This window comes from Halichoerus grypus, chromosome 1, assembly GCF_964656455.1.
Source record: "Halichoerus grypus chromosome 1, mHalGry1.hap1.1, whole genome shotgun sequence".
NCBI classification, from domain to species: Eukaryota; Metazoa; Chordata; class Mammalia; order Carnivora; family Phocidae; genus Halichoerus; species Halichoerus grypus.
Genome location: NC_135712.1, coordinates 208,919,038 through 208,932,819, shown reverse-complemented (window position 1 = coordinate 208,932,819; position 13,782 = coordinate 208,919,038). Strand labels below are relative to the sequence as shown.

General features: G+C 53.4%; 1 protein-coding gene across 5 annotated transcripts in view; it reads right to left on the bottom strand.

Moving 5' to 3' along the window:
- Positions 1-200: 200 nt before the first annotated feature.
- S1PR5 (sphingosine-1-phosphate receptor 5) overlaps positions 201-13,782 on the bottom strand; it is a 23,193-nt gene continuing 9,611 nt past the window's right edge. The window contains exons 1-2 of one of the 5 annotated variants that reach the window (XM_036109279.2): positions 4,178-4,708; positions 201-2,340 (exon numbers count right to left, since the gene is read on the bottom strand). In XM_036109279.2, coding sequence (XP_035965172.1) covers positions 1,126-2,322 — 1,197 coding nt within the window. In that variant the 5' untranslated portion in view covers positions 2,323-2,340; positions 4,178-4,708 and the 3' untranslated portion in view covers positions 201-1,125. Of the gene's footprint in view, positions 2,341-2,869; positions 3,538-3,718; positions 3,820-4,177; positions 4,709-13,782 lie in introns of those variants that run through there. The other 4 variants (XM_036109277.2, XM_036109278.2, XM_078055756.1 and 1 more) reach the window with 4 other exon arrangements.

The window sequence follows — 13,782 nt, the reverse complement described above, 5'->3', positions numbered from 1 at the left end:
GCCTCTTAGGGCCTGGGAGCCCGGCAGTCTGGGTTAGTATCCTGGCTCAGACACTAGGCAAGGTACTCACCGCTTGGAGGTTCTTCATCTGTCAAATCGGGGTGAGGAAACCACCTTCCAAAGTTGCAGTAAGGGTGAGGAAAAGGTGTGTCCTGGGCCTACCACCGTGGGGATGACTAGCCAGACACAGTAAGCTGTAATTGTTCTAATTATTTTATTATATTTTTTACTTTTTTATGAAGGATCTGACACCACACTCAAAGAAATCTTTTTCAGATAGGAATTGGCTGTCTCTCACAGTCAAATTTTAGTTTAGGGTGCCGTGTTTTTGGCATTCTCTCCTCTAAACTTGATTCATTTCTTTCTCTCACGCCCACACTGAATTCCTCAGCAATTCCCACCTGCTGTCTCCAAAATCTATTCAGAATCCACATAGTCTGAGGCCCCATCCTTGCTCTCCTGGGCCAGTGCAGGCACTTTCACCTTGTTCTAGCTTTGACCTTCACCCTTACAGATGTTCACCCTCTGTGAACATCTCAAGCAAATCAAGTCTGTCCTCCGCCTCCCACTTCACTCAGAGAAAAAGCAAAGTGCTGGACGGGGCCCACAAGGCTCTGCCCACTCTGCCCCAGCAGTTTCCTGCCTTTGTTTCCTCCCACCACCCGCCTCCATTGTTGCTCCAGCCGCAAAGGGGATCTTTGCTTTTCCGAGAAAACACAGGCATGTTCCAGCCTCAGGACCTTTGCACTGCTGTTCCTTCACCCTGCAAAGCTCTTCTTTCAAATGTTCCCAGGGCAATGACGTCTCAGCTTACATCGTATGTCACCACTTCTGCAGAGAAGCATCCCCTGACCACCACCGCATCACTGTATTGTAGCTGGAATCATATCCGTGATGTCTTCACCCTGTTAGTGCCTGTGTCCCCCATCAGAATGTCAATGCCACAAGGGCCGTGATTTTTGTCTGTTTCATTTACTGCTGTGGGGCTTAGCACAAATAAAACGCGTTTCCCTTGGTCTCTTCTGCCGCCACCATCTTCAGCTGCTTTTCCTACAAATTCCCTTATTTAAAAAGAAAAAGTCTGCAAAACAGCTCTCGGGGAGGGTACTGGCAGGCCAAAGGGCGTCAGTCCGCGGCCGGAGCGGGTACCAGGGTCCGGGCGGCTGTGGGCGCCCCAGGGCCGCCAGCCGAGCCGCTAGTGTCCAGCCCGTCCCGCTGGGGTGACGAGCGCTCGGAGCGGCTGGAGCTGCCGTCCAAGCCGGGGGGCAGCCAGCGGTTCAGGCCTCCCGAAGCCCCAGCGGGGCTCCCGGACCCCTGGGAGGCGTCCTGCCCTCTGTGGCAGGGGCGGCGGCCGCAGCAGACCAGGCGCAGGAGAGCGAAGCGCAGGTCGCGGTTGGTGAGCGTGTAAATGATGGGGTTCAGAAGCGAGTTGGCCATGGCCAGGCCCAGGAAGGGGTCGGCCTGCAAGAGCACGGGGCAGGCGCGCGCGGGGCACGCCACGTCGAGCAAGAGCAGCAGGAAGAGGGGGCCCCAACACACCACGAAGGCCAGGAGCACCACGCTGAGCGTGCGCAAGAGCGCCAGCGAGCGCGGCGTGCGGCGGGCCCGGCTGGGGGGACCCCCGGCAGCCCCGGGCCGCTCCCGCAGGCGCCGCGCGTTGGCACGCACCTGGCAGTAGATGTGCGCGTAGAGCGCGCAGATGGCGGCCAGGATGCCGAGGAAGGCGAGCACGCAGACGAGCACGTAGGCCTTGGCGTAGAGCGGCAGGACCGTGGAGCAGGTGTCCAGGCGGCCCAGACAATTCCAGCCGAGCGCCGGCAGTAGTCCGAGGAGCAGCGACACGCCCCAGGCGGCAGCCGCCATTGCCAGCGTGCGTCCCCGACGCGCGGCGGGCGCGGGTCCTCGGCGGGCCATGGTGAGGCGGCGCTCGAGCGCGATGGCCAGGAGGCTCAGCACGGACGCGGCGAGCGCCACGAAGACGCCACCTTCACGGGCGAACCAGAGCGCGGGCGACAGGCGCAGCGTGAGGGGCCCCGACAGCAGGATGTTGGCGGCGTAGGCCGCGCCCGCCAGCAGGTCGGACAGCGTCAGGCTGCCCAGGAGCAGGAACATGGGCGCGTGGAAGCGCGGGTGGCGCCCAAGCACGAACAGCACGGCCAAGTTCTCGAGCACGATGAGGGCGCACACCGCCAGGCACACGACGGCGTCGGCACGCAGCCCCGCGCCGGGCTGGTAGCGTGCACCGCGGAGCTTGCCAGTGTAGTTGTAATGCAAGACGATGACCTCGCTCACCGGCGCCGGCCGCAGCAGCCTCGGCTCCATGGGCCGCTTGCCCCAGGGCTGCGGAGAGGTAAGGTGTAGTAAAAGGCCTGAGGAGGCGGGCACGGTGGGGCGGGGCCTCGCAGCCCTGGGAAAGGGGCCCTCACCCCCTACCCGCCACTCCACACTTACCCCGGGGCCCAAAGGGAGTTAGGGATGGAAAGGAGGTGGCCATGGAGACAGGCCGACCCAAAGACACGCAAATAATATCACGAGGGGACATGGTGACAGAGTCCCCCAGGAAAGGGACACGCATAAGTTCACACATCATCAGGGCTATCCAGGGGCAGATTCAATCATAAGCAGACAGGGACGCACACACGAATACAGTGACACGCTGCCAAGAAATGTACACCCAGTCACAAATTAGAGCAAAAATACACAGTCACACCCCATGAGGGAAACCAGAAAATGTATTCACACTTGAGCAGAGCGACATAGACAGAGACACACAGCGACCCAAATTCAGCCACAGAGAGGGTCAAGCCCAGTCGTTACAGGCCAGTTTCACAACCTCCACCCACAGCCAGCCTGGAGCCCGGAACCTCACAATCTCCGTCCCGCGCTGCTCGCAGGGCTTTGTGTGCTGCACGCACTCCTTCATCCACCGCAAAAACCCCGTGAGAAAGCTGTCTGTCCTCCCATTTTACAGAGGCAGAGCCTGAGGGCAACAGACAGGATCCAGAAGGCACAGACAGGCTTTTGCAGAGGGGCTACACGTGTCATTAGAGTGTAATAATACTTCCCGCCCAAGACTTCACCCTCTAATCTCCTCGACAGCCTTCCCCTTAGTCCCAGTTTACAGACTGGAAGCTGTGACTCAAAAGTTCCTCGCATAAGAAGCGGACGGGAAGGTTCTCGTGTTTCAACACAAATACTGTTACTCAGAAATGGTTACACAGTCGCGCGAGTCCCACTTAATAGATGAGAAAATCGAGGCTTGGGAAGGGAAACGGACTTATTTGCCCAGGGCAGGAACAAATGCATCCCGGGCGGCATCGGTTGCACTCAGGGAACCTTGCGCAAACACAGCCCCAGGGAGTCACGGACTCAGCCACGCTGCGGGGAGGGAGACATCAGATGCATGCAGACACGGGTGACGCTCTGATGGGGACACCGAGCAGAGGCTCACAGCCTCTGCATCTCCCGCCTCGCCTCGGATTTCCTGGAAACAGGACTGAAGGAGCGAAGCTTGCAGTGTAGCCAGGAGAGGGCGAGGCCGGGGGAGTCCAGGCGCCCCTACCCCGATCCCCGCCCCCCCTCCCCGCATCCATCCCGGAAGTTGCCGCTTTCCCTCCCACCCCCCCCCCGCCCCCATAGACCTCCGGGGAAATCCAAACAAGGGGACCGGGGCTGCGGTCGGGGCAACCCCCTGCGGGCCGGGCTGAGCCCCGCGCACCTGGAGACCCAGGGCAGTGCACTCACCCGTGCGCCCTGGTCGTGCGCCCCCGGCAGTCGCGCGGCCACGAGCAGAGTGAGCGGACGCGGCTCGGGGGGCGGGGCTGGAGCTGGCCCGCGAGGGGGAGGGCCCACAACGCGGACCTCTGGCGGTCGCCAGCAGTCGCCCCCTCCCCTTGGGGCCCGGGCACCCAGCCCATGGCTGCCAGCCTGTGCCACCCGCCGCGGCACCGGAACGCGCCCCGTCGGCGACTGGCACCGGCGAGCCCTTGGCTCCCCCCTCCGGGCCTGAACTGCTCTCCCAGGGAGGCTCCGTCGCGGTGGGAGGACCCCGAGAAGCGGGGAAGGGGAGGTTCTCAGCGGGGGCAGCCGCAGCCTGAGCCTCTTCCCGCCCCCCAGCAGAGGGGTCCCGTCTGTCCTCTGGGGCCTGGGCACTGGTTGCTGCCCACTTCCCGCCTACCTTCCAGCTGAGCCTCCGGGCTGCACCCCAAGAACGCCCCGTCGGCGACGGACCCCCCGGCAGCGCAGGTTAGGAGGGGTCTTCAGCAGGGCGGCGATAGCCTCAGTCCCCTCACCCCAGCAGTTATGTCCAGGTGGCTCCGGGGCGCAGGCCCCTCTCCATTTCCCCCGCTCCTACGCCGGGCTTAGAGGGAGTTGGGGAGGCGCAGGTGAAGGTAGGATTCTGGTGGGAACCTCCTTCTCCCCAGATGAGGGAGATCGGGCTCATATGCCCTCCTGGCTCCCCCCACCCCGTCTCTGCTACCCTTATTGCTCCCAACGATGTGATTTACTCATTTAACATATTTCTGGGCTGTGTCCCCACCAGACGGTCAGCCCCCACGGAGGCAAGGGTTTGCGTCTGTCGTGGGCACTGCCGGGACACAGCCCAGACCCAATAACTTATCTGCCCAGTGAGTGAATGAATGAATGAGTGTACCCTCGCTTTCTGTGTGTGTATCTCTTTCATCGGGTCTCTCGGGGTCTGTCTCTCTCCCTGTCTCTCTTGTGTCTCTCTCAGTCGTTGGCTGTGTCTTTGTCTATGTCGCTCTCCCACGCCTCTCCCAGGCCTCCGCTCCTCCAACGGGCCAGTCCCAGCTGGCCCCACACCCCCACTCCCAGTTCCCAGGAGTTTCCTGGCCAGGCCCAGCTCCCCCACCCTCAGACCAGAGGCTCCAGCCAGGAAGGGGGGCTGGGCCTGGTGGCTGCGACCTTCACCGCGATGGTGCCCTTTGACTCAGCTGTGGGTGACATGAGGGTGTCCCAGGGGCCATGAGGGGAGGATTAGGGGCTGCCCCCAGGTGAGGGATCGTGAGGGGCACCCAGGCCTGATCATATCCTTATGTAGCCCTTTGGGGATCCCTGAGGCTTCTACCCCCGCTGTTCCTTGGGGAGACAGAACGGTTCCTGCCTGCTCCGACCAAAGACACAGGCAGGGCAGTGCAGTGGGGCTGGAGTGGGGGGATGTGGAATGCTTGGGTGATGGTGCTCCACAACCTTGCCTTCCAAGCCAGCAGGGATGAGCCCTGAAGATTCCCCAAATGCAGTGGGGCCACCCAGATGCTGGATAAATAACCCCCTTCTGCAAAAGGGAAGCCACACCCCTCTTGGGAAGATGGCCTCTTCACACCTCCCTGGGCTCTATGCTGTCCAGGGCCCTCCAATCGCCACCCACCCCCTACCTCCTAGTGCCTCTTTTCTGTAGACTGGGACCCTGATTTCTCCAGCAGATGTCAGGAGCCTGGACATCTCTGTTCCTCCACCCCTATCCACCATTCCACACCTGTGGCCACAGTTCTTAATACTCAGATCAGGTACCTCTCCTGCTCTAAATTCTCCCATGGCTCCCTAGGTGACTCAAAGTAACTGCCAAAGTCCTCACCACCATCCCCATGGCTCTGCTTGGTGTCTCCTTACTTACTTCATTGCTATCCCTGCCTCCAGCCATCCACTGCCCTCCAGCCCCGCTGGCCTCCTCCCAATTCCTCACACGCTTCCAGGACTTTTGCACTTGGGGATAGGTCTGCCCAGAACACCCTTCCCCCAACCCTTCCCAGCTGGTCACCTCCTCAGAGAAGCCTTCCTTGATCTCTCTCCCTCCTCCCCAATCCCACATGGCATCTGGCACCATCTGAAATTACCTTGATTATTTATTTATTCATGTGACCTATTGTGTGTCTGTGCCCCAGATCCCCAGATCCAGGAAGGCAGAGACCCTGTCTGTTCCTCTGCCCCAATGTCATCTAAATATAAAGGGTTCAGAGTCTGTCGCCAGGCTCAGCTACTTTGTAGTCTAGGACCATGGGCAAATGATGCCCTCTCTGAGCCTCAGTGGCCTCATCTGTAACATGGAGTTAATAACAGTGTCCACTCTGAGGGATATTGTTGAGGATGAAAGGTATTAGAACAGAACCAGAACGAGGAAAAAAAACAAAACAAAACCAGAGGCAGGACGAACAGTGAGAGCTCAGTAAATATTGGGTACTATTGGTCACCACCATATCCCTGAGGACGAATTAGGAGAGGACTCAGCTCAGGCCCCATGGGCCTCAAGCACCACCAGCCCCAACCCATTCCCTCCCACCCTGCACACCCCCCCCCCCCCAAGTCAAGCCTGGTCTCTTCCGTGGGGAAGCGCAGCTCACCTGATGCATGCCTGGGCCGGCCCACCCACCGAGCAGGTTCTGCTCCCAGGGCCCTCACACAGGGGCTGCCCCACCCGGGTCTGCACTCAGTCTCACAGCAGAGTCAGTGCCTGCAAGAGGACAAAATGTCTAACATGGTCCCCTCAGACCCCCACCCACCTAGAGGGCTGGAGGACCACAGTGGCGGGGGGGGGGGGGGGCCATTCTGCCCTCTCCACCCCCTTCAGACCAATCCTGAGGCATGAATGCGGCTGGCAGGGAGGTGCAAACTGACAACTTTCCCCCTGGCCAGAGACCAGAGCAGTCACAGTTTGGGGGATCTCAAACTGGAGGCCCAAGGGCCAAGTGTGGCCCACAACCCCAGGCCTGTTTGCTTAGCTCAGAGTCTTCCCATTCAAACAACCCTCTGACCTGGCCAGAAACACTGTACTTTTTTGTTGGTAAATTTGTTGCTCGAAGGGGTACAGATTAATAGCTCTGGGACTATTTATATGCTAGTGTTGCACAAATAAGTACATATGGTAGATCCTCACGGCCAGGTTTCACGCTGTTGCAGAGGCAAGTTGCAAATAAGCAAGGTGGGGGTGCCCGGCTGGCTTAGGCGGTGGAGCAGTAGAGCGTACCAACTCTTAATCTCAGGGTGGTAGGTTTGAGCCCCACGTTGGGTGTCGACATTACTTAAAAATAAAATCTTAAAAAAAAAAAAAAAAGCAATGTGGTGCTGAACTGTGGTTAGCAGTATGACATGTTTATTTTAATAGATATAAGGAGCGCCTGGGTGGCTCAGTCGGTTAAGGGTCTGCCTTTGGCTCAGGTCATGATCCCAGGGTCCTGGAATCGAGTTCCACATCGGGCTCCCTGCTCAGTGGGGAACCTCCTTCTCCCTCTCCCTCTCCCTCTGCTGCTCCCCCTGCTTGTGCGTGCTCTCTCTCTCTCTCTCTGACAAATAAATAAATAAAATCTTTTTTTAAAAAGACAGATATGAAAATAAATATAAATGTGTGTATACATGGCTTAGTAAACACACACATATTCCCTAGTGCTATCTGCTGAAGGTTCAGAAGCGTTGATACTCTAGAAAAAAAATGAGTACACTCAGCCCCTGGGTCTTGGTCTTTAAATACCATTTTCCAATGCAGGGACCCAGGGCTGGAGAAATGGCTGATTCTAGGGCTAGAGCAGAGAAAATACCAAGCCTGGAGACTTTCCCAGAAAGTCCTTAAACCAAGCAGAAAGGACACAGGGGCCAACCTGAAAGAACTTCTCTTGGCCAAAGCTGGATCAATCTGAGAATAAAGTGAATAAGTGTAGTATTGGATTATAACCCAAATGATGAAATAAATGTCCACAAGTCCATACTGATTAAAAATACATGATTAAATCCATTTAAAAATGGAGGAGAAGGGTCAAATCTCCCTGACTGGAGACTTTCAATTAATAAATGTGGAATGAGGGGCGCCAGGGTGGCTCAGTCGGTTAAGTGTCTGGCTCTTGGTTTTGGCTCAGGTGGTGATCTCAGGGTCCATGAGATCAAGCCCCACATGGGGCTCCATACTCAGCTCAGAGTCTGCTGGAGAGTCTCTCTCCCTCTCCCTCTCCCTCTGCTCCTCCCCCGTTCTGCCCACGCAAGCTCTCTCTCTCAAATAGACAAATAAAATCTTAAAAAAAAATAAATGTAGAATGAACGATGAAAATAGAAACTAGCCATAAGAATACCACAGTAATGACTGCTGCAGGCAGAATCCACTGATGGATGAGAAATTTAATGGATAAAACTTCAAGGAGAAACAGGACATTTGCATAGCCTCAAAGTTTCTACTCCTAAATATTTATTAATCATTTTGATCTCTTGTGAGGTGCCTGGCTGGCTCAGTTGGTAGAGCATGCGACTCTTGATCATCGGGTTTTGAGCTCAAGCCCCACATTGGGTGTAGAGCTTACTTAAAAATAAAATCTTAAAAAAAAAAAAATCACCTTGATGGCCTTAATCTTTGTCCACAAATTCTTGATACTCCTTCCCATAAGGAGTGGAGCTAAGTTGCCCCGTCCTTGAGGGGGAATGGACTTGGTGCCTTGCTTCACAGGACTAGAGTATAGTACAAGAAAAAACTGCACAGAGAGGTTCATGGCGACTTTAGTCATAATTGCTAAAAGTTGGAAGCAACCAAGGTGTCCTTCAGTAGGGGAATGGATAAACTGCGGGACACCCACACACAGGAATATTATTCAGTGCTAAAAAGAAATGAGCTATCAAGCCATGAAAAGGCAGGAGGAACCTTAAATGCATATCACTAAGCGAAAGAAGCCAGTCAGAAAAGGCTACATGTGGGGCGCCGGGGTGGCTCAGTCAGTTCAGCGCCCCACTCTTGGTTTCCGCTCAGGTCATGATCTCAGGGTCGTGGGATCGAGCCCTGCGTCGAGCTCTGCGCTCATCGCGGAGTCTGCTGGAGATCCTCTCTCTCTCTCCTTCTCCCTCTGCTCCTCTCCCTGCTCTCTCTCTCAAATAAGTAAATAAATAAAATCTTTAAAAAAAAAAGAAAGAAAGAAAAGAAAAGGCTGCCTGCTGTTTGATTGCAGCTCTATGATATTCTGGAAGAGCCGAAGGTGTGGAGACGGTAGAAAGCTCAGTGACGGCAGGGGTAAGGGGTGGAGAAGGATGACTAGGTGGGGTGCAGCGGATTTTTATGGCAGTGATGGTGGATACATGTCATTATACGTTGGTCCAAACCCATAGAATGTACAACCCCAAGAGTGAAGCCTAATGTCAGCTGTGGACCCTCGGTGATAATAACGTGTCGTGTTAGGTTCACGAGTTCTACCCAATGTGGCACTGTGATGTGGGATGTCCACAGTGGGGCAGGCTGTGGGGCAGCAGGGTGTATATGGGGACTCTGTACTTTCCACTTAATTTCAGAGTAATACAACTGCTCTGAAAAATAAGTTTATTAATTTTTCAAAACACCTTTGCCATTTCAAGTGGGCGGATGCTCCCAGGCCACGCCGCCTGGTGGCTTTGGCCATGTGGATTGCCAGCCTGGCCTCTGGAGGTATTTGAGTTTGGGATTCCTGGCTGAGATGCCAGGGTCATGGACTTGGGGGCAGACTGATGGCAGGGAGATTTCCAGGTTCCTAAACCTCTCTGCACTTCAGTTTCCTCACCTGAAAATAGGGACACACAGTTGCTGCCATTAGGACCTCACCTTCTGGTGGGGGGACCAAAAAACCCACATACAAGTCAATAAGCAAATTCCACATGGTGATGTGTGCTATTAACCAATCAGATATCATGGTGTGATAGGAGAGTGACTGGGGGGACCATTTCAGATCCAGAGAGCCGGGCATCCCTCCTTAAGGAGGTGAAGGGAGCTGAGGTCAACAGAAAGGGGGTTCCCGGCAGAGGAATCGTCCTGAGCAAAGACCTAGAATACTCCTTTTATTTTTTTAAAACTGAGGTGATATTCCCATAACATAAAATTAGCCATTTTAAAGGAACAATTCAATGACTTTGAGTACATTCACAATGGTATGCAATCACCACTTCTGTCTAGTTTTAAGACATTTCAAAAAAAAAAAGACATTTTATCACCGCAGAAGGAAACCACAGCCATTAAACAGCCACTCCTCATTGCCCCCTCCCCGGATACTTCATGTAAATGGAATCATGCAATCTGTGATCTTTTGTATCTGACTTCTCTCACTTGGCATCATGTTTTTGGGGTTCTTCCAGTTGTTGAAGGCACCGGGAGTCCATTTCTTTTTACAGCTGAATAGTATTTTATTGTATTTGTGGACTTCTTCTTAAAGGTTCTAAAAGGCTCAGAGAAGAGACTTTCGGTTGTCAGGGGAAAGGGAGAAGGCAGCCTGGTGGTGGGGCATCACCTTGTCCCAAGATGATGGGCAGGACTTGGGCGGAGCCACACACCTCTCTCTCCTCACCTTTTCATCCCAGGCCTGGCCAACTGCCCAGGGGGGAAAAGCTGACCTCATCCTCCCTTGCCTGTGTCCCCAATTACGGCTCTGGTTAAACTCAGGACAAGGACTTCAAAATCTGTTGATGTGGGTGGGGGCCAAGTCCTTGGGGAGACAGGAGGAGGCAGGCCCTGATCTTTCCCCCAGGCCGCCCCTCTAGGTACCCTCCTCCCTGCACCTTCTCACGTAGGCTTGGAAACTGGGAGTCAGCACCTCCTCTCTCTTCCCCCCCCTCACACTTAGACATTCATTTTACAGACTAGGTAGAAGGGAAAGAACAGCTGGGCAGGGCAGTCGATCAGCACAGGCAAAGGCCTGGAGGCTGCAAAGAATGTGCGAAAGAAAAGGAAATGAGGTCAGTTGGGCAGGAGCTTGGCTTAGGGAGAGCGAAGAAGAGGGGGTTGGGGGTGTGTTGGGGGTGGGGTAAAGGTCAGGTCTGGTGGGGCCTGAAATGCCAAGCCTCTGCTGTCTGACCACCACCGCACTAGATGACTTGCCAAACCTCTCTGATCTCAGTCTCCCCCTCTGTAAACTGGGGTCTTCCACACAGTGATCTTGTGAACACGGATGCAGTCATCAGTGCCGTGTTAACCCTCTCCTGACAGAGCAAACCACGCTATAAATGTCAGATATTATGTTTTAACCACTTTATTGAGACTCGATTCACCTACCATACAATTCACCCACTTAAAGTGTGGATTTTAGATTTTGATGGTTCTTGGTGGATTCACAGAGTGTGTCACCAATCACCACATCTAATTTTAGAATGCTGCAGCACTCACAAAGGAAACTCCAAACCCACTGGCCATCACCCTCATTTCTCCCCTCCACCCAGCCCCTGGAAACCACTCATCTACTTTCTGTCTCTATGGATTTGTCTATTCTTGACATTTCATGTGAATGGAATCATACAGTATGTAATACTTTGTGTCTGGCTTCGTTCACTCAGCCGAGCATGTTTTCAAGACCCAGCCACGTCGGGGCGCCTGGGTGGCTCAGTCGTTAAGCGTCTGCCTTCGGCTCAGGTCATGATCCCAGGGTCCTGGGATCGAGCCCTGCATCAGGTTCCCTGCTCTGCGGGAAGCCTGCTTCTCCCTCTCCCACTCCCCCTGCTTGTGTTCCCTCTCTCGCTGTGTCTCTCTCTGTCAAATAGATAAATAAAATCTTAAAAAAAAAAAAAAAAAGACCCAGCCGTGTCGTAGCATGAATCCCTACGTCATTCCTTTTTATGGCTAAATAAGATGTCATGGTATGGCTATGCCACGTTTAGTTTTTCCATTCATCAGCTTGTGGGCACTTGGGTTGTTTCTCCTTTTTTGGCTAGCTAGGAAAACGCTGCTCTGAACCTTGGTGTGTAGCCTTTTTGTGCGGATATATATTTTTGTTTCCACTGGGTATATTCCTGAGAGTGGAATTGCTGGGTCATATGGTAACTCTTTGTTTAACATTTTCAGGAATTGCCAGGCTGTTTTCCAAATCGATTGTGCCATTTTGCATTCCCAGCTGCAATGTATAAGGGTTCTGATTTCCCCACATCTTTGCTAATGCTTGTTATTGTCTGTCCTTTATTATGATAGCCATCCGAATGAGGGTGAGGTGGCATCCAATTGTGGTTTTGGTAGTTATTACTTTTTGTTACTGTTTTTATTGATACACTTTTCACACTTCAGTCCATCCTTCCTCCTGTCCTTCTTTTTTTTTTTTTTTTTTTTTAAGATTTTATTTTTTTGACAGAGAGAGACATAGCGAGAGCAGGAACACAAGCAGGGGGAGTGGGAGAGGGAGAAGCAGGCTTCCCGCCGAGCAGGGAGCCCAATGTGGGACTCGATCCCAGGACCCCAGGATCATGACCTGAGCCGAAGGCAGACGCTTCACGACTGAGCCACCCAGGCGCCCTTCCTCCTGTCCTTCTGGTCACAACACTCCATTACTCCTTGGTACCCTTTGAAGAAAGTTCAAAAAGTCCTGGCCGTTGGTATTGGCTCTCCCCCCCACCCCCACCCCCACCCACTTCACCCCATAGCATAGTTCCTGCCTCTGAATCTCCAAATCTGGCAACTGCTCCTCATGGTCAAAGAGAGGCAAGCTTTGGGGTCAGGCAGATAGGGGTTGGAATCCTGGCTCTGATGATCTTGGGTGGAAAGATTCACCTCTGTGAGCCTCAGTACCAATCAGTTAAATGGGAATCAGATTATTCCCTCTCTTATAGGGGTCAATGAATCAGTTCATGTCAACTCTTTCTTTTTTTTTTTAAGAGTTTATTTTTTTAAGTAATCTCTACACCCAACATCACGCTCGAACTCACAACCCCGAGATCAAGAGTCACACACTCTACTGCCTGAGCCAGCCAGATGCCCCTCATGTCAATTCTTCAGTGCAATGTCTAGCATTGAGTAGGGGCCCTATGGACCAGGATTTGCCTAGTTGGAAGTTCCAGAAAAACAAAACAAAACTAAGTTCAACTAAAAAACAACTCAAACTCATGTGAGGAAAAAGAAGAGATGAATTGGCTCCTGTAACTAGAAATCTAGGGGTCTAGGAGTTGCGTTGACTCTAGGCATGGCTGGATCAAGAAGCTATATAGTGCCACTAGGAATCTAACTTGCTGCTTCCTGGCTCAACTGGGCTTTCATCTCATCAGGCTCCCCTTTGGGTGGCAGAGATCCTGTCTCCACTACAGACCCATGATTTCCACTAAGCAGCTACTTGGAAAGAGATATTCAACTGCCCCCAAGGTTTCAACAGGTGTCCTAGTACTGCATTTCATTGGTCCAGCAAGGATCACATGACACAACCAAACCAGTCACCAGGCCTAGGGGATGGACTGCTCTGATTGGCCGACTCAGAGAGGAGGTCATCCCAAATTTGTCTGCGCATCTCCATCTGAGCCAATATGAGTCGTCAAGCCTTGGTAGGTTGTGTTTCAGGCGTCTGAGATGGGAAGGCATGGAGCGTCGGAAAAGTCAGGAGTCACGTTCGTGGAGTTCAATTTGGGCCATTTGAGTTGAGATGCCTCCCAGGCATCGCATGGTGCCCCTGAGTCATCAACTGGATAGGAGACACCATTCACTGGGTGTCTTGGTGGCTCACATTCCTTTTATTGCTTTTATGGAAAGGTAATTTGATTTCCCTTTGAAGGATACAATTGGAAAGTGTAATTATTATGATGTATAATTTCTCCACCTGGAGATAATTGCCTTTTTTTTTTCCTTCTTAGAAGTTCTGGCAGCACATCTCGATTCAGCTTTCCAAATGATCATGCCGTCCAGATAATGTATAGGGAGCATTCTGTTGTCTTCCTGAGTTCTTTCTGCTGGGCAGTTTCTCTTGCCACCGTCCCAGGAATCATCTTCAATTCCCATATTGGGACACCTGTTTCCTCCATCCTGTGTCTTCCTTTTTTGTTGTTGTTGTTGGTTCGCCCCCTTGTTTTGGTGGGGTGCATTCTGCAATA